This window comes from Ahaetulla prasina, chromosome 4 (genome assembly GCF_028640845.1).
Source record: "Ahaetulla prasina isolate Xishuangbanna chromosome 4, ASM2864084v1, whole genome shotgun sequence".
In the NCBI taxonomy this organism is placed as follows: Eukaryota; Metazoa; Chordata; class Lepidosauria; order Squamata; family Colubridae; genus Ahaetulla; species Ahaetulla prasina.
This window is the reverse complement of record NC_080542.1, coordinates 149,231,689-149,255,944: the sequence shown is the minus strand read 5'-3', so window position 1 is coordinate 149,255,944 and position 24,256 is coordinate 149,231,689. Positions and strand designations below refer to the sequence as shown.

The 24,256-nt window shown below is 42.4% G+C and overlaps 1 protein-coding gene across 6 annotated transcripts in view; it reads right to left on the bottom strand.

Annotated features, from left to right (window-relative positions):
- Nucleotides 1–24,256, bottom strand: part of KRBA1 (KRAB-A domain containing 1) — a 53,175-nt gene that overhangs the window by 9,477 nt on the left and 19,442 nt on the right. For 2 of the 6 annotated variants that reach the window (XM_058179276.1, XM_058179278.1), the window contains 15 exons: nucleotides 22,981–23,139; nucleotides 22,684–22,812; nucleotides 22,084–22,218; nucleotides 21,370–21,522; nucleotides 21,033–21,104; nucleotides 20,692–20,844; nucleotides 19,368–19,511; nucleotides 18,958–19,119; nucleotides 18,723–18,884; nucleotides 12,333–12,500; nucleotides 11,331–11,591; nucleotides 10,416–10,718; nucleotides 9,507–9,683; nucleotides 1,715–1,909; nucleotides 685–855 (listed from right to left, as the gene is read on the bottom strand). In XM_058179276.1, the coding sequence (XP_058035259.1) occupies nucleotides 685–855; nucleotides 1,715–1,909; nucleotides 9,507–9,683; nucleotides 10,416–10,718; nucleotides 11,331–11,591; nucleotides 12,333–12,500; nucleotides 18,723–18,884; nucleotides 18,958–19,119; nucleotides 19,368–19,511; nucleotides 20,692–20,844; nucleotides 21,033–21,104; nucleotides 21,370–21,522; nucleotides 22,084–22,218; nucleotides 22,684–22,812; nucleotides 22,981–23,139 (2,544 nt within the window). The remainder of the gene's footprint in view (nucleotides 1–684; nucleotides 856–1,714; nucleotides 1,910–9,506; nucleotides 9,684–10,415; nucleotides 10,719–11,330; nucleotides 11,592–12,332; nucleotides 12,501–18,722; nucleotides 18,885–18,957; nucleotides 19,120–19,367; nucleotides 19,512–20,691; nucleotides 20,845–21,032; nucleotides 21,105–21,369; nucleotides 21,523–22,083; nucleotides 22,219–22,683; nucleotides 22,813–22,980; nucleotides 23,140–24,256) is intronic. The other 4 variants (XM_058179277.1, XM_058179279.1, XM_058179281.1 and 1 more) reach the window with 4 other exon arrangements.

Here is a 24,256-nt window from a genome sequence, read left to right as displayed (position 1 = left end):
GCAGCGCCTCAAATACTGGAATACTGCTATCCTGTCCCCCCTAGTCTGTCTCTTCTCTAGACTGGCCAAACCCAAATCCTGCAACCGTTCTTCATAGGTTTTGGTCTCCGGGCCTTTAATCATCTTAGTTGCTCTTCTCTGGACTTTTCCCAAAGTCTCAACATCTCTTTTTGTAATGCCAGGGACCAAAACCGGTTGCAGCATTCCAGGTGTGGCCTTACTTAAGCTTTACAAAGTGGTGCTAACACTTCACATGATTTTGCTTCTAGGCCTCTGTTTATACAACCAAGGATTGTGTTAGCTTTTTTGGCTGCCGCCACACACGGCTGGCTCATGTTTAAGGGATCGTTCACTAGGACTCCAAGATCCCTCTCCCAGTTACTGTTTTTCAGCCAGGATTTGAGCCGGAATCCCCCAACAGGACATCATTCCAACCCCACCATATTAGTGTCACAGTAGTCTCACCTGACAAGGTGGGCTGCCATCCAGAGGTTCCCATCCTGAACCCCTGCTTCTCCCCCCAAAAGAGGCAATCTTATTTAAGTGCAAAATGCCATTTCTCTCCCAATTTCCCACCACCACCCCCTACCCCACTTTTCCCAGGCAGGGGGTGGGGACTCAGCCTTGCCAGGGACTCCAATTCCCATCTACGCTTCCCAGCTTTTATTGTGTCTCTGTCCTCACCTGTCGCAGAAGCTCTTCTGGTGCCCATCTGAAATGACACCGAGGGACTCCACCTGGGAGGGTCACACTGCTTATGTGCAGAGGTCCTGGTATTCAGAGAACAGGAATGGCCATTCTGTTGGGTCCCCCGTGTTTCCATGTCAGAGATGGGGGAGCTGGAGGCCACAGCACCTATAGAGAAGCCAAGAGACTCAAACTGTTGTGGCCAGCAGAGTCAGACAGTGAGGAGGTTGGGGAGGAACCTGGGCCAGTCCTGGGGGCTGGGGAAAGCTCGGACGAGGGCTCTGCATGGGAGGCAGAGAGGGAGCTAGACAGCAGTGAGGCAGAGGAACAGCTGGAGCCTGTTCCCAGTGTGTGCATGTGCAGAGAGCTGCCAGAAGACAAGAACAACTCAGAAAGCAGGGTCGACTTGGGAGTGAAGCCACACCTTGGAGGTGATTGGCCCCTCCCATAGGAAACAAAAGAGGAGCAAACGGGGAGGGGGCTTTTGCAGGAAACAATTTATTCATTTGGTGGGTCATTTCAAGAATAGAAAGTTCTGTTCGTGACTCTAAGAGAGTCTGTGTCAAGTTTTGTCTTACCCTGTGTTTGGAAACAAGTTATGGGGCAGCTTGTCAAGCAAGATAAATATTCTTTTGAAAAACTGTTTGAACAAGCTTTGCTGACTGTGAATGAAAGTAATTCACGGTTGTGTAAATAAAAGACTCTGCTTTTTAAGGGAGCCTAGGTCAGAACACAGTCTGGTTAGATGGTGGGCTTTAAAAGGGGGGACCTCAACTCCCAGAATCCCCCAGCCAGCATGCTTTAAGAGGGGAGGACTTCAAGTCCCAGAATCCCCCATTCGGTATGCTTTAAGAAAGGAGCACTACAACTCCCAGAATCCCCCAGCCAAGAAGTTTTAAGAGGGGAGAACTTCAACTCCCAGAATCCCCCATATGGTATGTTTTAAGAAAGGAGCACTACAACTCCCAAAATCCCCCAGCCAGGTGTGCAACCCTATCTCACTGGAGATGCAACCTCCAAGACTCACCTTGCCAGGATTTCTTCTTGCAATGGGCTTCTTCTTCTTCTTCTTCCTCCTCCTCCTCCTCTTCCTCCTGGGTGTGCCGGGATTCTCTGGGCCTCTTCCTGGCCGAGGAGGGGCAGGGACTAGGGGTCCTTGGGTGGGTGATCTCCTTGAGGCACCTGAGGAGGCCCTGGAGAGGGCTACTTCCGGTCCCCCCCTCTGGGCAAAGAAAGACACCATCCTGCAAATGGCTAAGGCAGATTAGAGTCCACTCCTCCCCCTCTCAGGTCCTTCCGGGAAAACTTTGCCCAATATGGTAGCAACTCATTGGCACCCTCTCCCATCTGAAGGGAAGTGGGATTTGAACTTGGGGCCTGTCATGTAGAGCTGGGAGGTGATCGTCCCTGTCCTCTAATAGAAGCTCAGAGGAGGGGGCGTGGCCATGACCGTGGTGGGGTAAGGACCTTTCCTTCACTTCACAGGGCTTAATAATGAAGATTTATGAGGATTAATGCTGTTTGGAATGCACCGTTATGGATGAAAGTTAATAAATCATGAAGTGGAAGTGTTAATAGCCCAGCAGACTGAATTTAAAACTGGTAGGTCATTTGAAACTGCTTGAATTAAGGAGTTTTTACTGCGTGGAATGACCGAACTGGCAGACACGATGAGTTTGGAATAAACTGCTGTCTTTTGCTTTCCTTATTATAATTATCGTGTTCTGTGTTAAATGCTGAGGCTAAGGAATATCAAAGACTGAATTTGCTAATGAGAAGAATTTTAATTGAAGAGATCGATCTTTTGTGCTGGACTGACTAGCTGAAGAAGATTTTATTAGGTGGATAATTTTTTTATTATTATTTTCTTTTGAGAGGAAATTAATAGCTTGTTTATATTACAGAAAACAAAAAAGGGACTTTGTTTTGAAGTTCAAGCTGGTTTTTTTTTTCTTCTCTGCCGACGTGGAGAAAAAATGGCGCTGATTAAGCTGTGAGGTAATTGTGTTTCTTTGTGGAGTGAATATGACTCATAAGTTACTGATAAGCTACTAACGAGTGCAAATAAGCCGTTTCGCTTCAATTAAAAGATTGTCGTCCCTTGATCTTCATCAAGACCCTCTGTAAAATTGGTTTGACTGCTGTCCTTTGATCTTCACTAAGACTCTTTGAAAAATTGGAATCCCAGTTTGAGAAATTTTTTTGTTTTTTTGTTTTTTCAAAATGACTCAACAACTTTCAGAAACGCAGCAAATTGCTGCAGCTTTAAATAAAATTGGGGAAAAAATAGCAGGACTATCAGAGCGTATAGATAATTTGACATTTAAACTGACATCTGAAGTGCAAAATTTAAAGCAAGAGATGAATGATAACTTTGCTAAACAAAAAGAGGAAATGATAATGATTAAAGATGAAATGGAGCAGCTGCATGTGCATGAGGCAAAAGTAGATCGGCAAATTGGCAAAATATTTTATAAAAATGAGCAGCAAGATAAGAGAATTTGTCTTTTGGAAGAAGAGATGAGGAAATATAATTTTGTTATTAGAGGAATCTCGGAAGAAAGGCAGGATAAATTGAAACAGCGGGTTTTGAAATGGATTAATGATTTGGATACGCAACTTACGTTCACATTAGCAGACCTGGCAAGTGTTTTTAGAATTGGATATAGAAGGCAAAATGGTTCTAACAGGAATGTGCTTGTCAGGTTCGCAAATCTTGGTGATAAGTTGGAAGTTATGGCCAAGTTAAGAGAGTTGGGAGATGCTTTGAAGTTTGAAGGGAAGACTATTCAAGTCTTCCCGGATATATCAAGAGAAGAAAGGGCATGGAGATTTTTTTTAAAACCAATTACAAAAGTTTTGAGAGATAATGGAATTAAATACAATTGGAGGCCACCACAACAATTGAAATTTTTTTATAAAGGAAGGATGCGTACAATCACCCCAGATATAGATGCATTATTATATTTACGGGAGCTTGGACTGATTGAGATGGAGGATTTAATGGAGATAAAAGATCAAATGCTTCAGATGGGTGGAACATACGTGGAAACATCAATCTCAGAAGAAGAAAAAGGGGCTATTGGAGGGCAAGACTCTAAAGGGTTAAAGAGGAAAGAAATATCACCTGTGTTGGTTGAACAGAAGAAGAGTCGTGAGGATACAGTAGGAGAAGAAGCAGATAAGAGTCTTGGAAAATATGAAGCTGAATGCGGGTCATCGCTATCTTTTTTTTTGAGTGATGAATTTAAATAGACAGCCCGAAAGAAGTGCCCCGGGCATTGGCACGTCCCCTCTCCCCCATTCTCTTTATAGAGGCGAAACCGATGAGGATGTGGGGGAAGAAGATTGTTTGTATTTTATTGTTTGTATTGTGTTTTTTCAAAATGACTCAACAACTTTCAGAAACGCAGCAAATTGCTGCAGCTTTAAATAAAATTGGGGAAAAAATAGCAGGACTATCAGAGCGTATAGATAATTTGACATTTAAACTGACATCTGAAGTGCAAAATTTAAAGCAAGAGATGAATGATAACTTTGCTAAATAAAAAGAGGAAATGATAATGATTAAAGATGAAATGGAGCAGCTGCATGTGCATGAGGCAAAAGTAGATCGGCAAATTGGCAAAATATTTTATAAAAATGAGCAGCAAGATAAGAGAATTTGTCTTTTGGAAGAAGAGATGAGGAAATATAATTTTGTTATTAGAGGAATCTCGGAAGAAAGGAGGATAAATTGAAACAGCGGGTTTTGAAATGGATTAATGATTTGGATACGCAACTTACGTTCACATTAGCAGACCTGGCAAGTGTTTTAGAATTGGATATAGAAGGCAAAATGGTTCTAACAGGAATGTGCTTGTCAGGTTCGCAAATCTTGGTGATAAGTTGGAAGTTATGGCCAAGTTAAGAGAGCTGGGAGATGCTTTGAAGTTTGAAGGGAAGACTATTCAAGTCTTCCCGGATATATCAAGAGAAGAAAGGGCATGGAGATTTTTTAAAACCAATTACAAAAGTTTTGAGAGATAATGGAATTAAATACAATTGGAGGCCACCACAACAATTGAAATTTTTTATAAAGGAAGGATGCGTACAATCACCCCAGATATAGATGCATTATTATATTTACGGAGCTTGGACTGATTGAGATGGAGGATTTAATGGAGATAAAAGATCAAATGCTTCAGATGGGTGGAACATACGTGGAAACATCAATCTCAGAAGAAGAAAAAGGGGCTATTGGAGGCAAGACTCTAAAGGGTTAAAGAGGAAAGAAATATCACCTGTGTTGGTTGAACAGAAGAAGAGTCGTGAGGATACAGTAGGAGAAGAAGCAGATAAGAGTCTTGGAAAATATGAAGCTGAATGCGGTCATCGCTATCTTTTTTTGAGTGATGAATTTAAATAGACAGCCCGAAAGAAGTGCCCGGGCATTGGCACGTCCCTCTCCCCATTCTCTTTATAGAGGCGAAACCGATGAGGATGTGGGGAAGAAGATTGTTTGTATTTTATTGTTGTTTTGTTTTGTTTTTTTCTGTTTGCTTATTGTTGTTTATATGGTAGTTTAATGTCGGGTGGTGGGGGCACAGAAAGGAAGATGCGGGATAGGATTAAAAATTTATATTTTAAATGGGAGTTATAAAAATAATGTCATGGAATGTGAAGGGTACAGGAATCAGATTAAAGAAGAAGATTGGAGCTTAAGATTAAAAGGATTTACCAGACATTTTATTTTTACAAGAAACCCATCAGAAATCTGAAGATTCAAATAGAATGTATATAAAAGGTATGCAAATATATGAAAAGCATTTGGAACTTCAAAAGCTAGAGGAGTTGCAACACTGATATCAGATAGGGTGTACTTTGAAAACATAAGGTAATTTTGGATGAAGATGGAAGATATGTAATAATTGTTGGAAATCTTAATGAGGAAAAAGTGACACTTGTTAATTTATATTTACCGAATGAAAACAAAGAGAATTTCTTGAAAAATAACAAAATTTTGGAGAATGAAAGTGTAGGAAAGTAATTGTGGCTGGGGATTTTAATTAATCAGAGATAAAATAGACAGTACTAATCCCACCCGCTGTGGAGGAGCAAATAAAATGGGGATTTTAAATATGTGGATGCTTCAAATGGCGTGGTTGATGTGTGAGAGAGGTTAAAGGAATTGAGAGAGTATACACTTTTTCTCTAAGATATATAATACATATTCTAGAATTGATTATATTTTTCTTTCTAAAGATTTGTTGAATAATGTGGATAAGGTAGATGTGGGAATTTTAAAGATTCTGATCATGCAGAAGTTATGGTGGACTTAGATTTTAATTTTGAGAAAAAGAAGCTATTGGAGATATGACGAGAAATTGTATAAAATGAAAAGGATAAAAATGGATACTTAAAAATTGGAGGAAAGTTGGAGATTAAATGATAACGGGAGGTTAAATTTGAAATTGTTTGGGATGCGATGAAAGCGGTGTTTAGAGGAGAGTATCAAATTATCAAGTAGGAAATATAAAAATTATAAAATTAAAATGGAAAGAGATAAAATCAGATTAAAGAATTGGAAAATCAATTTTGCTTACTAAAGAAAAAAATTCTTCAGGAGCTTAATATGTTAAGAAATAAAATGATAGAAGAAGATACAGAGTTAGTAAAAGAAATTTGAGATTTTAAATAGGAATTTTTGAATTTAGTAATAGAAATTCTAAATTATTGGCAAAGATGGCGAAAGATAAAAGAGAGAAGAGAGAAATTGGAGTTTTGATAGATGATAGAGGTATAAGATGTTATAAAATTAGAGAAATGTGAAGTGGTTAGAAACTTTTTCAGAATCTATATTCAAAGAAACCAATTAATCGGGAAAATTGCAAAGCTATTTAGAAAAGTATGTGGTGAAAATTGATCAAACATATAAGGAATTGATGGAAGAAGATATAACACAAGATGAGATTAATGGAATAATACAAAATTAAAATTAGGAAAGCTCCAGGTGAGGATGGATTACCTGTTGAGTTTTATAAAGAATTTAAAGAATTAATAATACCAAGACTGCAAAAATTATTCAATGGAATATTACATGGTGGGAAGTACCTTCGTCATGGAATAGAACGGTGATATCCTAATTCCTAAACCAGATAAAGATTTAGAAAGGATTGAGTCCTATCGGCCCATTTCTTTAATTAATCAGGATGCAAAGATATTTACTGCTATTATAAGTAATAGATTAAATAGATTTATAGATAGATATATAAGTTATAATCAAGTAGGTTTTGTGAAGGGTAGATACATGAGTGATATTGTTAGAAGAGTATTAAATATTATAGATGTAGCTGAATATAATGGTGATAAAATTGGTATAGTATCATTGGATATTTTAAAGCTTTTGATTCTGTACAATGGGAAACTATTAAAGTAATTGTGGAGGCTTTAGGCTTTGGTAATAAGTTTATACATGTTATTTCAAAATTGTACCAAAAGAGCAGTGCAAGAGTGAAGGAGAATGGAATATTAACTGAAGAGATAAAATTAGAAGCTGGTACGAGACAAGGATGTCCCTGTCCCCAACATTATTTTTATTGGCTATGGAAATATTGACAAAATGATAGAAAAGATGAAGAATTAGAAGGATATAAGGGTATAAGATAAATTTGTATGGATGATACTTTAATTATTTTGAAAATGTAGAGAAAGATCTGAAAAGATATATAAGCATTTGATAGAATTTGAGGAAATGACAGGATTGAAAGTAAATTGGTCAAAGTCAGAATTATTGATGGATAGTAATGGTAATGAGTCTGAGAATATGCAAGAGCAATTTGGGATAAGGATTAAAACACATTGAAATATTTGGGTATAGTGCTTTCACTTAAGGTTAAAGAATTGAAAAACTTAATTATGATGTGGTGATTAACGAAATTGAGAAGAAGATAGATAAATATAAAATTTTAAAGTTGTCTTGGTTTGGTAGAATTGCAATGTGTAAGATGATGTTGCTGCCTAAGTTCAACTTCTTATTCGAGATGCTACCACTAAATTTGACAGAGAAAGATATTGAAGGATATCAGAAAAAACTGGATAAATTTTGTAACGGTGGCAAAAGACCTAGATTAGTGAAGAAAATGTGGTATCAAAATCAAAAGGAAGGTGGATTAGGAATCCCCAAATTATTTAATTATTATTGTGCGTATGGTATCCGGATAGTGGTAAAAATATTAAAGGTGAAGATAACTATTGGAGAGACTTAGAGTTAAAGGATATAGAAATTTGGATCAAGGTGGTTTTAGATAAAGCAAATTTAAAATGTGTAAGTAGAAGTTATTGGTTAAAGGATTAAGTAAAATGTGGAATAAATTTGTTAAAATTTTAATTCGGATATAATCTTTTGGGGAGACAATTGGAATTTGGCCAATTAAAAATAATATAATACGTAATGAAGTGATTAAAGAGGAAAATATAGAAATTATTAGAGATTGGATAAAAGTTATGGAAATGAAAGGAGGAATAAAGAAATTATTGAAAAATTAGGGTTAAGTTGGTTTGAAAAATACAGATAGAAAATGGACAAAAAACTAAGGAAAATTATTCGATAAATAGATGTGAAACTGAATTTGAATATTTAGTATCTCGGATTATGAAAGATGAAATTGGGCTAAAGGGACTCGTTAGTAGGGTTTATAAGATTATAAATTCTGATGAAAAATTACAAAGAGTGATGAGGACAAATTGGGAAAAAGATCTTAATATTGAAATACCAGAGTCAGATTGGAATGTGAATTGGAAGAGTAGAATTATGAGAACTTTATCTATAAGGATTAAAGAGCACAATTATAAAGTTGTTTGGAAATGGTATTTGACTCCAGTAAGATTGTCACAAATGGATAAAAAATTAGTAAAAATGTTGGAGATGTGAGATGGAATTGGGGACTTATGAACATATGTGGTATAATTGTGATAAGGTTAAAAGTTTTGGCAACAATTGGAGAAAATGATATTTGAAATGATGGGGAAAGTAATAACATTGAGAGTGGAAACTATATTATTGTTGGTAATTAAGGAAATAGAATTAACAAAATATGAAAAAGAATTGATTAGAATTATGATTATAATAGGTAGAATTATAATAGCTAGATATTGGAAACTAGATGTGATTTTTAGAATAGAAGAGTGGAATTCTGAAATGTGGAAATTAGCTTTAAATGATAAAATGACATGTGATATTAAAATTAGAAGTGGTGTGTATAAAGAAGATATTTTTTGGAAGACTTGGAAACCATTTGTGGACTTTGCGCTTGGAACATTGGACGCTTCAGTACCTGTACCTCGAGAACGTGGATTTTGGCAATCATGAGGATATATCCGAAGACCCAAATCTTCCTTTTATGTATAGCACAAGGGTGTAATAATGTATTTTCTTTTTGTTTGTTTGTTGCAAAAAAAGTAATAAAAAAAAAAATAAAAAAAAATAGAAGCTCAGAGGAGAACTGGGGGGCATCTTTGGGGGGTGTCTGAGCTGGGTGGTTTTCTTGCAGATGTTTCATGAGCTAGGAAGTGTCATCAGAGCTAGAAGGGAGGAGGAGGAGGAGGAGGAGGAGGACTGTGGGGTCCTTGGTGCTCTCTGAGCTTGGTGGTTTCCTTGCAGACATTTCATGACCCAATTGATTAACATCATCAGTGCTAGTAGGGGGAGGGATTTGTGGAGAGGAGGAGGAGGAGGAAAGACTGTGAGTTCCTTGGTGGTCTCTGAGCTTGGTGGTTTCCCAGCAGATGTTTCATAACCTAACCAAGTTGCATCATCAGTCTCAGCTGAATCTGCCTACCTTTGTCTCCAGGCTGTGGCTGGACCTGGTCTTCTCCCGGACTCCAACCCGTGTCTCCTTCAGGTGTCCCATCCCGGGAAATATGGCTTAGGGGGCTGGAACATGTTGGGGTCTGGTCTGGTGCTGTGCCTCTTGGGCTCTTCTGCCTCTCACAGGTGAAGATCTTGTTGGCAAGAACTGTGCCAAGAAGAAGGAACTCCAGTGAAGAAAATAGGGTAGGTGGCTACCACAGTTGGACACCCCAAGTCTCAGAGATGGTTCCTTATTCCAGAAATTCTCAGAGGTCGCACCTATGGTGGTTATTTTAGGAGTAGAGTAGATCTAGGAAGGTTCTCCATCTACTCCTCTGACGGGTGGATGATATGAGTCATCACGATTGATTTGGACTGACTTCTCCTGACCTGGTGTGGTTCCCTTCCAGGCAGTGAGAGTCCTTGATCATGAGATGTTCAATTAAGTTTCCTTCTGGAAACTTCCTTCTCCTTGCTCTACTTTAGGCCACCTGAGATTTACTCTCATTATCCAAGGGGTCCAAGAAGATACCAAGGAAGGAACAAGGGGGACCCCCCCACAGCTAACCAAGATCTCCCAGACTCTGATAATCTGCTCCATTCACTGGAGGTTTTCAAGAAAAGATTCAATGATCAAACATCTGGGATGAAAGAAGGACCTCCTGCTTTGGGCAGGGAGTTCGTCTAGAAGATCTCCAAGGTCCCTTCCTGCCCTAGGATTCTATCATATACACTTCAGCTGCTGTGCAGAATGTTTCCTTCCTGCTCCCACCCTCGGGGCCCTTGAGGTTTGCCAAAGAAATCTCCCCCTTCCAGCAAACCAGGATCCTCCCCCCAAGATCCTGGTTTCTCAAAGAGGTCAACTCATTGTCATAAAAGTCACCTCCGTGTTACATACGTGCAGAAGGTGGCCCCTCTTCCCTTGCTTCGGATGCTCTGGAAGTCATGTCCTGCGGTGCTCTGGAGCGTCTTAGAGGGTGGATAGAGGGAAATATCTGCTTGACATCTGCAGTGTCCTTCGCATCATTCTCTGGATTGTCATGGAGTGAGGCAGAAGATGCTTCATCACCCCCATCAGCAAAGTTGGCCTCTTGCATGTAGGGTAATTGCTCTTCCTCTTCTGCAGGAAGTTGGATGGACGGACGCTTCCTCTTGGCCTCCATCATCACTTTCGATCCTACAAGAACATCCCTCTCGGATCCTGGGAACATGTATAGAAAGTCGAGAAACTATGTTAGTGGGAGGTGTCTAAAGTGAAAGTATCATCTCTGAAATTCTGGACTTGAGAGATCTTTGATTCAAGAGGTTCATCTGGATCAGGGTCCCCGACCGCATGAGCCACAGCCTGGTACCAGACCACAGGCCATTCTGAACCAGTCCACACAAGCATTGGAGGAATGCGCGTACATCTCCAATTGTGTGAGTGGCAGTTGTGCAAATGGAGCTGTACAGGCTCGCGTACACACCCACCACTTCTGTGAAAAACCAAGCCTTCTTCCTCCTCCCCACCACTGCCACTGTTGGTCCACAAAGCCAGAAGGGTTGGGGGCAGCAGTGAAATCCAGCTGGTTCTATCCGGCTCGTGCGAACCGGGAGGTTCTACCCACCCGCTGGGACGTCATTACATCCTGTTTTTTACCCTCTGTGGATGCGCAGAAGAGGCAAGCGCGCATAGCACATGCACGCTCCCACATGCAACTGTTCCCAAACCGGTAGTGAAGGTAAGTGGATTTCATCACTGGTTGGGGGACCACGGGTCTGGTCAGCTTCTACTCCCACTCCTCTTAAACATCCAGGACTTCCCCATGTTCACCTGGCAGCTGATGCCGATCTTGGCCCCCGTCCCACCAGGTTGAACTTCCTGGGCTCTGCTGGTCCCTTTCAGTTTCACTGCAGCTGGAGGAGGAGGAGGAAGAGGCGGAGGAGGAGGAAGAAGAAGAGGAGAACGCGCTTGGCGGGTTGAGATAACTTGGCCGTTGTATCGGGATTTCCTTCAGGCAGTTCATCAGCTGGTGGAGGGGAGAATTTTCGGCAGCCACTTCCGAAGCAGAGGCGCATGGTGGAGGAAGGCTCCCTGTGGGAAAAGTAAGAGAGGTGGACCTACATTGGTTCTGAAAAGGAGGATGAAGCTGGATGGCTTGATTGCCAAGCTGTGTCCTCTCCAAAATGTTGGTCCAATTTGGTGCAGCCCCACATCATAAATAATTCCTATCTATCTATCTATCTATCTATCTATCTATCTATCTATCTATCTGTCTGTCTGTCTGTCTGTCTGTCTGTCTGTCTGTCTGTCTGTCTGTCTGTCTGTCTATCTATATAACCAAAGACCTATCTATCTATCTATCTATCTATCTATCTATCTATCTATCTATCTATCTATCTATCTATCTATCTTTGTCTATCTGATCGATCTATTCATCCATTGTATCTATTGCATCTATTATCCATCGATCCACCCATCACATCTATTCATCAATCCATCTATCGTATCTACTATAATCCATCAATCCTTCCATCCATTGTATCTATAATCTACCCCTTTCCATCCGTCTGTTTGTCTATCTATCTAATTGGTGGACTTCAACGGTGGAGTTGTAGTTCACACATCTGAAGGTGGTTAAGGCTGTGAAATGCTGGTTTGTTGCACCACAAGAGCTGAGGAAGACAACTTGAGGGCAACCACAGTAGAATTCCATCTTCCTGCCCACATATCCAACCTCGATTCTCTGGTCATCACAGAAGACTAGATGATAGCCATTAGGCCAAGCTCTCAATGACCTCCGGAACCAGAACTTCTCCCAAATTCCCTCTTTACCTGCAGACCACGGCCTTGGTGAGTGAGTCTCCTCCATTCCTGGCCGCTTCGGAGTGCAGATGCTACGCCCCGCAGTGCTGGAGGCCACGAGGAACTCTCTACTTGGGGCAATCTCTTTCAGGCAATTTTCCAGGCCCTGAAGTGGTGGGACCCTCAGGTGGCTTCCTCCTGTTTGCAAAAGGTGAGTTGCTGCTACTGCTGGAAGCGCATAGTTCACACACACACTCCACCATTCCTTTTTGCAAGGCATCCTTGTCTTATAATGGGTCACTTAGCAACAGTTCCAAGTTATGACAGTGCCCCCCCCCCAAAGGGTTTGTTAGATGATACACAGATGTCAGAGAGAGAGAGATGATGATGAGAGAGAGAGATGACAGAGAGATAGAATGAATGGAAAGAGAGAGAGAGAGAGAGAAGTAGATAGATATAGAGATATGATGGATGGATGGACAGATAGAAAGACAAAGATGAGAGATGTAAGAGAGATATAACAACAACAACAACAACAACAGAGTTGGAGGTCTTGGAGGTCTTCTAGTCCAACCCCCTGCCCAGGCAGGAAACCCTACACCATTTCAGACAAATGCCGTTGTGTGAGGTCATCAGTGGCTTCGGGGTGAGTTATCAACTGTACGCTGATGACACTCAGCTGTACTTTTCCACCCCAGGCCATCCCAACGAAGCTGTCGAAGTGCTGTCCCGGTGCTTGAAAGCCGTACAGGTCCGGATGGGGAGAAACAGGCTCAAGCTCAATCCCTCCAAGACGGAGTGGCTGTGGATGCCGGCACCCCGGTACAGTCAGCTGCAACCGCAGCTGTCTGTTGGGGGCGAGTCACTGGCCCCAATGGAAAGGGTACGCAACTTGGGTGTTCTCCTGGATGGACGGCTGTCGTTTGAAGATCATTTGGCGGCCGTCTCCAGGAGAGCCTTTTACCAGGTTCGCCTGGTCCGCCAGTTGCGTCCCTTTCTGGACCGGGATGCCTTATGCATGGTCACTCATGCTCTCATCACTTCCCGCCTGGATTATTGCAATGCTCTCTACATGGGGCTACCCCTGAAGTGCACTCGGAGACTCCAGTTAGTCCAGAATGCAGCTGCGCGGGTGATCGAGGGAGCTCCTCATTGCTCCCGGGTAACACCGCTCCTGCGCAGTTTGCACTGGCTACCTGTGGTCTTTCGGGTGCGCTTCAAGGTTTTGGTTACCACTTTTAAAGCGCTCCATGGCTTAGGGCCTGGGTACTTACGGGACCGCCTGCTGGTACCTTATGCCTCCCATCGACCCGTACGCTCTCACAGAGAGGGTCTTCTCAGGGTGCCATCCGCCAAGCAATGCCGGCTGGCGGTTCCCAGGGGGAGGGCCTTCTCTGTTGGAGCACCTACGCTCTGGAACGACCTTCCCCCCAGTTTACGCCAAATATCTGACCTTCGGACCTTTCGCCGGGAATTAAAAACTCATTTATTTATTCAAGCGGGATTGGACTGATTTTTTTAAATTCTAAATTTTAAAGTTTTAATCCTTTGTAATTTTATATGGGGTATTTTAGGTTAGGTCAATCTGACGGTTTTAATTCGGCCATTATGGAATAGGTATTTTAAATTGATATTTTAACTTTGTATACTTGCTGTTTTTATTTTGGCTGTACACCGCCCTGAGTCCCTCGGGAGAAGGGCGGTATAAAAATTTAAATAAATAAATAAATAAATAAAATGGTTATCCAATATTTTCTTTAAAACTTCGTGTTAGAGCATTCACAACTTCTGCAGGCAAGTCGTTCCACTTATTAATTGTTCTCACTGTCAGGAAATTTCTCCTTAGTTCTGAGTTGCTTCTCTCCTTGATTAGTTTCCAGCCATTGCTTCTTGTTCTACCCTCAGGTGCTTTGGAGAATAGTTTGACTTCCTCTTCTTTGTGGCAACCCCTGAGATATTGGAACACAGCTATCATGTCTCCCCTGGTCCTTCTTTTCATTAAACTAGACATACCCAGTTCCTGCAACCGTTCTTCATATGTTTTAGCCTCCAGTCCCCTAATAATCTTTGCTGCTCTTCTCTGCACTCTTTCTAGAGTCTCAACATCTTTTTTACATCGTGGCGACCAAAACTGGATGCAATATTCCAAGTGTGGCCTTACCAAGGCATTATAAAGTGGTACTAACACTTCACGTGATCTTGATTCTATCCATCTGTTTATGCAGCCCAGAACTGTGTTGGCTTTTTTGGCAGCTGCTGCACACGGCTGGCTCATATCTAAATGGTTATCCACTAGAACTCCAAGATCCCTTTCACAGTTACTACTATTGAGCAAGATACCACATATACAGTACCTGTGCATTTTGGGTTTTTTTGCCTAAATGTAGAACCTTATTTTTTTCATTGTTGAATTTCATTTTGTTAGATAACGCCCAGTGTTCAAGTCTGTCAAGATCTTTCTGTAACTTGAGCCTATCTTCTGGAGTGTTGGCTATTCCTGCCAGCTTGGTATCATCTGCAAATTTGATGAGTTCCCCATCTATCCCCTCGTCCAAGTCATTGATGAAGATGTTGAAGAATACTGGGCCTAAAACAGAGCCTTGGGGTACTCCACTGCATACTTCCCTCCATGTGGATGTAGTTCCATTGAGGACTACACATTGAGTGCGGTTGGGCAGCCACTTACGAATCCATCTGGTGGTGGTGCTGTCTAACCCACATTTTTCTACTTTATCTAGTAGTAGGTTATGGTCTACTTTATCAAATGCTTTACTGAAGTCCAAGTAAATTATATCGACAGCATTCCTCTGGTCTACTAATTTTGTCATTTTGTCAAAGAATGCGATAAGATTAGTCTGGCATGATCTGTTTTTGACAAACCCATGTTGGCTTTTGGTTATTACTTTGTTTGCTTCTAGGTGTTTGGTGATTCGTTGCTTGATTATCTTTTCCAGAATCTTCCCCGGTATTGAGGTCAGACTGATAGGTCTGTAGTTTCCTGGATCTGTTTTTTTTCCTTTTTTGAAGATGGGAACTACATCAGCTCTTTTCCAGTCCTCTGGCAGCTCCCCTGTGCTCCAGGATCTTTGAAAGATATAGTTCAGTGGTTCTGAGATCACGTCTGCCAGTTCCATCAGAACCTTGGGGTATAATCCATCTGGTCCTGGTGATTTGAACTCATCCAGGGTAGACAGATGTTCACTTACCATTTCCCCCCCTATTTTTAACTTGTGTTCCTAATCTGTTTTTTGTGGTGCTGTTTTTGATAGGTTGGATTGTTTTTTCCTTTTGTGTAAAGACAGATGCAAAAAATGAGTTAAGTAGATCTGCTTTCTCCCTGTTGCTTGTCACCTTCTTGCCACTTTCTCCCAGCAATGGGCCAATTGTTTCCTTGACTTTTTTCTTGTTTTTAACATGTTGGAAGAAGCTTTTTTTTGTTATTTTTTACTTTTGCTGCTAGCCTTTGTTCATTGTGAGCCTTAGTTTTCCTCACTTCATCTTTACAGGCTCGGGCTATTTGCTGATATTCTGCCTTAGTTATTTGCCCCTCTTTCCACTTTTTATATTTGTCCTTTTTGTCTTTCAATTTGTCAGATAGTTCTTTATGCATCCATGCTGGTTTCTTTTGAGATCTATTATTTTTCTTCTTCATTGATATTGTGCTAGACTGGGCTTTTATAATCACACTTTTCAAAATTTCCCAAGCTTCTTGAGTTGTTTTCCCCTTGAGGATTCTCATCCATGGAATCCTTCTCAAGCTCTCTCTAAGTTTATTGAAATTAGCTCTCTTGAAGTCCAAGACTCTAGTTTGACTTTGTTCTACTACTTGTGTTTGCATAATGTTGAATTCCAGTATTGCGTGATCACTTGCCCCAAAGGTTCCTGTAGCTTCAACACCTTCTATCATTTCATCTCTGTTAGTAAGAATTAAGTCCAATATGGCTGAATGGATGGATAGCTTAGATAGATGATAGACACAGAAATAGATGATAGATAGATAGATAGATAGATAGATAGATAGATAGATAGATAGATAGATAGATAGATAGACAGACAGACAGACTGCTGCAGGTTCAGACCGGTTCACCGGAACCGGTAGTTACGAGCACTGGTTGGCCTCACTCACCCGCCCTGACACTATCCAGTCCTAGATATCTCACTTTCCGGCTTCCTCGCCCCACCCTGCAGCCAAGCTGATTTGCGCACCTCTCCCATTCTACTAACTGTGGCTGACCTAGCAGGTGTGCAGGAAGCTGCCCCCATTGAAAAAGCCTTGTTTTAGGAGTTGCACGCAAAGTGTGCGTACGTGTGGGCTCACATTTTCAGTGAACCAGTTGTTAAAGTATGTGCAGCCCATTTCTGGATAGATAGATAGATAGATAGATAGATAGATAGATAGATAGATAGATAGATAGATAGATAGATAGATAGATAGATAGATAGTAGGTAGATAGGTAGATAAATATAAGATAGATAAAAGGTAGGTAGGTAGGTAGGTAGGTAGATGAGAGAGAGAGAGAGAGATGATGGATGGATGGATGGACAGATGGATATATGGATGGACGGAAGGACAGACAAGAAGGATTATAGCTATTGGAGAACTGGAAGAAGTTACAATTATCTTTGTTGGGAAGAATAGCAGCAATAAAAATGAACATTTTGCCTAGGTTTTTATTTTTGTTTCAAATGATACCAGTACTTAAAAAGGATGCAAACTTACAGGAATGGCAAAAAGGGATTAGTAATTTTGTTTGGATGGGTAAAAAACCGAGAATAAAGTTAAAAATAATGCAAGATATACGTGAAAGAGGGGATTTAAAAAATGCCTAATTTGAAATTGTACTATGAAGCAGTTGTTCTTTCATTAATTAGTGATTGGTTTAACTTAACAGAGGAAAGAATTCTGAATATAGAAGGTTATGATTTGTTATATGGATGGCATGCCTATTTACTATATAATAAGAAAGTGGACAAGACTTTTAAAAGCCATATTCTTAGAAACGCTTTGATAAGGGTGTGGAAGAAATATCAATATAAGTTAGATTACAAGAAACCAATATGGGCAATTCCCAGACATATGATTGAGAATATAAATATAGAACAAAAACTGGAAGTGGTTACTTAATAAGGAACTTCTTACAGTAGAAAAGGGTAAATTACAATTAAAATCTTTAAATAAAATGAGAGAAGAAGGGATAAATTATACATGGTTTCAGTATGGACAGTTGCAAGCCAGATGGAGAATAGACCAGAAAACGGGTATCATGCAAAATGAGGGAAATTTGGTAAAACAAATCAGAGATCAAAGTCAAATGCATATTACGAAGTTGTATAATGTATTGATAGAAATAGATTCAGAAACGGAATTAGTTAAGGATTGTATGATAAAATGGGCACAAAACATTCAGCAACCTAATAATGTTGGAAATGTGGGGAAAAAATTGGGTTAGAAATGTTAAATTTACACAAGCACAAAGTTTAAGAGAAAATTTTTATAAAATGTTTTATAGATGGCATTTAGATCCTAAAAAATTGGCATGTATTTATCCGCATGTGCAACCCAAATGTTGGAGATGTGATTGTGAGGATGCTACTTATTATCATGTATGGTGGACTTGCAAAAAAGTTAAAGCTTTTTGGATTAAAATATGGTGGATTATACAGAATATTTTGAAAAAGAAGATAAAATTTACTCCACAGTTGTTTTTATTGGGCATAATTACGGAATGTACTGTAATAGAGACTAAATTGATTTTAAATTTAATAACAGCTGCAAGACTCTTGGTTGCGCAATATTGGAAGAAAGATTTACCTACAATTGAAGAATGGACATTTAAAGTATCAAACTTAGCAGAAATGGCTAAAATCTCTGCGTATTTGAAAGACTATTTTCAAGAAAGATACATATTGGAATGGAGAAGTTGGATTGACTATATTCAAAATAAGTACCAGACTAAAAAGTATCAAATAGCTTATGAGTGAATCTAGGAATTGTATTATATTAATGTATTAGTTTAATTGGGAAAGGGGAGTTAAGGGTGCAAAGGGGAGGAAAGACTATGGGTTATGGTTTTTGTTGTATTTTAGTTTATGATTGTTAGATTTTATACTCTGTATTTTGTTCTGGGAAGTCTCGGGGGGGGGAGGGAAGGGGAAGGGAGGGGGGGAGGGTGGAGGGGGGGAATAATTGTTAAAAAAAAATTTTTTTCTATTTGTAAAACTTTTTCAATTAAAAAAAAGAGAAGAATTATAGCTGAGATCAATTTGATCTTTCCTACTCCATTACCCATAGACACTGTGGTGACAGAACCAAGAACAGGTCACCCCAGAGGAGTATTCCCAGAAGATTGGACTTCCTTCCCCTTTCCCCATTGTGAAAGCATCCCACTGGGGAGTGTGGGGCACGGAGCTATCTCTCACCTCCCTCCCTCCTGGCCCACGGCGCTGGCTCTGGCGTCCACTGGTGGAGTCTGTCCGGCGAGCTGTGGATGGAGGAAGTGATGGCCGGGGACCATCGCTGGTTCTGGATGTCCTTCAAGCACTTCTCCAGGCCTTGCAAGGGGTTGCTGCTTTGACCGAGTCCTACAGAGTTGGGGGTCCTTAGGTCAGCATGGCAACCAGAAACACACCAGACCTGAGCCCCCAACCCTCTCACCTTCCTCTCTCTTTGCCCGCTGCGTTGGCCCCGACGTCCATCTTTGGAGAGCATTCGGGGAGCTGCTGATAGCTGGCGAAGAAGCCTGGTTGGGGGAACTCAATGGGGTCTCCTTGAACCTCTTCCTGAGGCTTTGCAAAGAACTCTGGGCTTGGCTGAGCTCTGTAGAAGACAGGTAGATAAATAGGCCAAGCAACCATGGCCAAGACCAGTGGTGAAAGCCCATCACAGTGGTTGATTGTGAAGACCTTTGAGTTGGTTGCCAATGTCCCTCACTGTCATCCCTGCTCGAGATCCCAACCACAACTCTTGGCCCATAGAGATGTTCTGCCAAGAGATGGACACCAAGATGTCCCAGCTCTTGAAGGGTCAGGGTCTACCTCTCTATCCCAGACCAAGAAGGACCTCACCATCTTCCTTCCTCCTCCATCTGACAGGTTCTGGAGTCCACCAGGGAACACAATCTGGGGAGCTGCTGACCGACGATGAACTGACAGCAGGGGACACGGGCTGGACGTGGACACTTGGAGGACGCTCCTTCATGATTCCAAGATCTGTGAGGAACGGAGGAGGAACATCAGCAGAAGACCCACTAAAGGAGAACTGAGACCAATGGGGTTTAAGTCCAGTCTCAAGGAAGAAACTTCCTTGTGACTTCTGGGTAATCAACCTAGCCTATCTCGCAGGGTTGCTGTTGTAGGGGAAAATGCCAATGGGACAATTGTTCCTGGAGTAAAGCTAGGGTAGATATCCAGCAGACCAATTGAACAGACTCGATGGACAAGTCTTCAGAACAAGATTGTCCTTCAAAGATGTGAAACAACCCTGATGCCGTTTTCTCCTAGGACCAAGGATTCATTGTGGGATATTTGTGCTGGCTGAGGGCCAATCAACAGTCAGTAAGTTCTAGTCCCGCTTCAGGCAGGGAAACTGGTTGGGTGACTTTGGACCAGTCACTTTTTCTCAGCTCAACCAGCTCACTGAGTGGTTGTTGTGGGAAAAATAGGAGGAGGAAAAGGTATTAAGGATGTTCACCACCTCAAGGTATCAATATAATTAATAAAGCCAGGATATAAATGAGACAGATCAATGGATAGATAGATATAGACAGAGATAGATAGATAGATAGATAGATAGATAGATAGATAGATAGATAGATAGATAGATAGATAGATAGATAGATAGATGATAGAGAGATAATGGATAGAGATGCATGGATGGAGAGAGAGATGATAGATAGGTAGGTAGGTAGATAGGTAGGTAGATAGGTAGGTAGGTAGATAGGTAGGTAGGTAGGTAGATAGGTAGGTAGGTAGGTAGATGATAAACAGAAGAGAGAGAGTGGATAGAGATGGATGGATGGAGAGAGAGATGATAGATAGATAGATAGATAGATAGATAGATAGATAGATAGATAGATAGATAGATAGATAGATGATAGATAATGGATAGAGATGGATGGATGGAGAGAGAGATGATAGAGAGAGAGAGATGATAGAGAGATAATGGATAGAGACGGATGGATGGAGAGAGAGATGATAGATAGATAGATAGATAGATAGATAGATAGATAGATAGATAGATAGATAGATGATAGATAGATAGATAGATAGATATAGATGAGAGAGAGGGAAGGGGGGAAGGAAGGAGGGAGAATGGATAGACAGATGATAGATAAAAACAGGCCATTGAACAAGCTGGATCTTCAAGGCTTCTCCTGTTGATGGAACTTACCTTTCTGCCCCATCACTGTCTCCACTTTCCGCCCTGACAGCTGTCTCTCGTGGTGCCCATTGGCATATCCCTGGGGCAGGAAGGATTGCTGAGCTGGCTTTTCCCTGAGGCCAGCTTCTGATTGTTGGGCAGGACAAGTATCGGATGGTGGGCCTGGCAAGAGACAAGGAAAGGAGGAAGAGGCAGGCGGTCTCTGGGTTCAGGAGTCGAAGGGACCTAGGGTTACTTTCAAGCTCTGGTTGAAGACGCTGTTCCCAAGGTCGCTTAAGGACCCCTCCCCACTCAACCCGGGCTCTCGGGAGCTTCCGTGTCTCTCTTTGGGAATCAAATATTCAACCAACCTGGTTTACAGATTAGCAGCTGCCCGTGTGATGGGGTGATGGGATGGGATGATGGAAGTTGGAACACAACATCTGGGGAAGAATGAGATGCATGGCTGGGGCTGAAATTTGGAAATGTGGGACGGAGTAGACCTCCCTATGTATGTTCTAAATAGCTTGGAGTCCCCCAACCTTGGTGAATTGAAGGTGAGTGGACTTAAACTCCCAGAATTCTTATCAATGGCTACTGTGGAATTCTGGGAGCTGAAGTCCACCTTCCTGGAAACTGCCAAGGTTGGGGAACTCTTCCCTTGTTATCTGGTTGAGGCTCACCATCTTCTCCCAACCCTTGGCCTACCAAAGCGTCCTTGCCTTCCTCCTCTTCGTCTCTCCTTCTCCCCTGTTGCTCCTCGTTTCCCTGGCAAGATTTGGGTGGGCGGTGGTCTCGGTACGGGGATGTCCTTCAGGCAGTTGAGCAAGCCATGGAGAGGACTGGTGGCTGGGCTCCACTCTGGGAGAAGGAGAAGGAGGAAGGAGAAAAAAGGAAGGAGGAAGGCAGGAGGAGGAGGAGGAGCTCAAGGTAGATCACCAAAGACCTTGGCATCATCATCATCGGACAACCACGCTTGGAACCTGTCCCTCAGGGATGGGTATCAGAGAAGCCCTCACTATGTACACCTAGGCTGGGCAGGAACCTCTGAACCGGCTCCTTCCATCCTTCTTTCTCCAACATCTGGCCCGGGTCTGGCTTCCCTTCTGGACTTCCTAGGATTGAAACTCCCAACACTTCCTGCTTCTTCTCAGAGCCACCTAGAGGAGGTCTCCCACTGCCTGCTGAAGTGTCTCTGTCTACCTCTTTGACCCCCAAAATGCCCTCTACCCTAATTTAGCTCAGATGTTCTTCTTGCCCTCCCCAGATCAATCTTGACTTCTTCTTCATCTCCCCAGCTCAACCTTGGCCACAATCACTCAAACACAGAATGCAAAATTGTGGGGTAGAGTCGACAGCCTTCCCACCACCAGAGCTGTGCCCCCCCCCCCCAGACTTCACCCTAAATGGTCTTTGCCTTACCAGCCGAATACGGGACCCATAGTCCCAGCTTGGACCCAGGTGACAAGCTGCTCCTTGGCTGGCCAAAGTGGTGGTAGCTCTTCTCTTCCAAGACGTCCCCGTGGCCTTGTAGGGGGTGGTCTTCCTCGGATTTAACTGGGGAAAGGAGTAAAATGAAAGCATCTCTACTGCAGGGACTTAGAGGGGGGTGGAAGAGGCTTCTTCCTTTCCTTGATCTTTCTTTCCTTTCTCTCTCCCCCTTTTCTTACTTTATTCTTTCTCCTTTTCCTTCCTTCGTTCCCCCTCTCTCCCTTTTCCTTTCCTTTCTTTCCTTCTTTCCTTTCTCTCCCCTTCTTTTCTTACTCTTTTTTCTTTCCTTCATTCTTTCTCCCCTGCCTTCGCCCCTTTCTCCCTTTTATTTTTCTTTCCTTTATATCTCCTTTCTTTCCTTCTTTCCTTTCTCTCTCCTCCTTTTCTTACTCTTTTTTCTCTCCTTCTTTCTCTCTGCCTCTTCCTCCCTCCCTCCCTCCTTCTCTCCATTCCTTCCCAACCATCTCCCCTTCTCCCAATGTTTCAGGTCACCCATGAAACTCAACCCCAAAACCAGATCTGGACGCTTACCACGAATCGGTAAGATGCCGGATCGCTCTTGGGTCTTCTCTGGGCTCCCACTTTCACGGACAACCACCAGTGCAAGGTCTCCTTTGAGGTCCTGATGGGGGAAGCTGCTGGTCTCCTGCTCCGTTTTGACTGCAGACACCCACAAACACTGCCCTTAATTCTGGCTTTGCCAGAGACAAGAGCAGACAGAAAAACCCCTTCCCTACCAAAGCCCCCCCTCCTCGGCAGCCAGGAAACTGCACCTAGCAAGATGGGATCTGTGATCGGCAGCCACAGTGCTACTGGCAAGTCATGTACCTGCCGGAAAGTTCTCTTCCTCTTTTCCACCTGAGGAATTTGGTCTCCTGCTTCCTTCAGGCTGGGGGATGGAGGGATCCCCCCTGGTTGCCACAGAAGACCCAGGTCCTCCTTTGGGGTTGCAGACCCCCAGCTCCTCTCCGGAAGCTTCCATTTTAACTGCAGACAGGATCAATAGGTAACAGTAACAGAGTTGGAAGGGACCTTGGAGGTCATCTAGTCCAACCCCCTGCTCAAGCCGGAGACCTGTACTAGGGATTCGAACTACCGAACTGCCGACCTTCCTGATCGACAAGCTCAGTGTCTTAGCCACTGAGCCACCTAGTCAGGTAGGAATTAAAATTTAGATACACAGAGATAAAAACCTCGCTGAGAAACCCCATGCCTTAATTCTAACAGTGACCGCGTGGGAAAGTTGAAAAGAGTTCATTTCGGCGGGCATGAGATCATTTTACAATTGTTTCATCATCATCATCATCGTCGTTGTTATTATCTTTTAACAACCCCATAATCCCTTGGGGTTTATGCATAAACCCACCTAATGAGAAGGAAGGACTCCCTGGAGAAGAGCCTAATGCTGGGAAAGATGGAGGGCAAAAGAAGAAGGGGATGACAGAGAACGAGGTGGCTGGATGGAGTCACTGAAGCAGTCGGCGTGAGATTAAATGGAGTCCAGAGGATGGTAGAGGACAGGAAGGCCTGGAGGAACGTTGTCCATGGGGTCGCGATGGGTCGGACACGACTTCGCAACTAACAATAACAACAATCCCTTGTGGGGTGGAGTCTGGGCAACTGAACGGAGTATTTGAGTGGCTGGATGCCCTTCCTGTCGCCAATGCGGAATTTTGTTCAGCAAATATATTCTCATTGTGCTCAGAGAGAAATATATGCCTCTACCTAGGATCGAACTTACAGCCTCCTGATTGTGAGGTGAGAGCTCCACCTCTAGGCCACTGCACCACTCTATTATTTTACAACTGTTTAATAATAACATATTAACACAGGTTTGTAAAACAGGCTGATGTTTCAGCAACCCTAAGAGAGCCTACACCTTCCACATGCCCATGGAGAAAAGTTCAAAAATGCAGGCAGTACGTACAACCACAATTGGCCTCTGTGGCTCAGACTGCTAAGACAGTCTGTTATTAAAAGCAGCTGCTTGCAATTACTGCAGGTTCAAGTCCCACCAGGCCCAAGGTTGACTCAGCCTTCCATCCTTTATAAGGTAGGTAAAATGAGGACCCAGATTGTTGGGGGCAATAAGTTGACTTTGTAT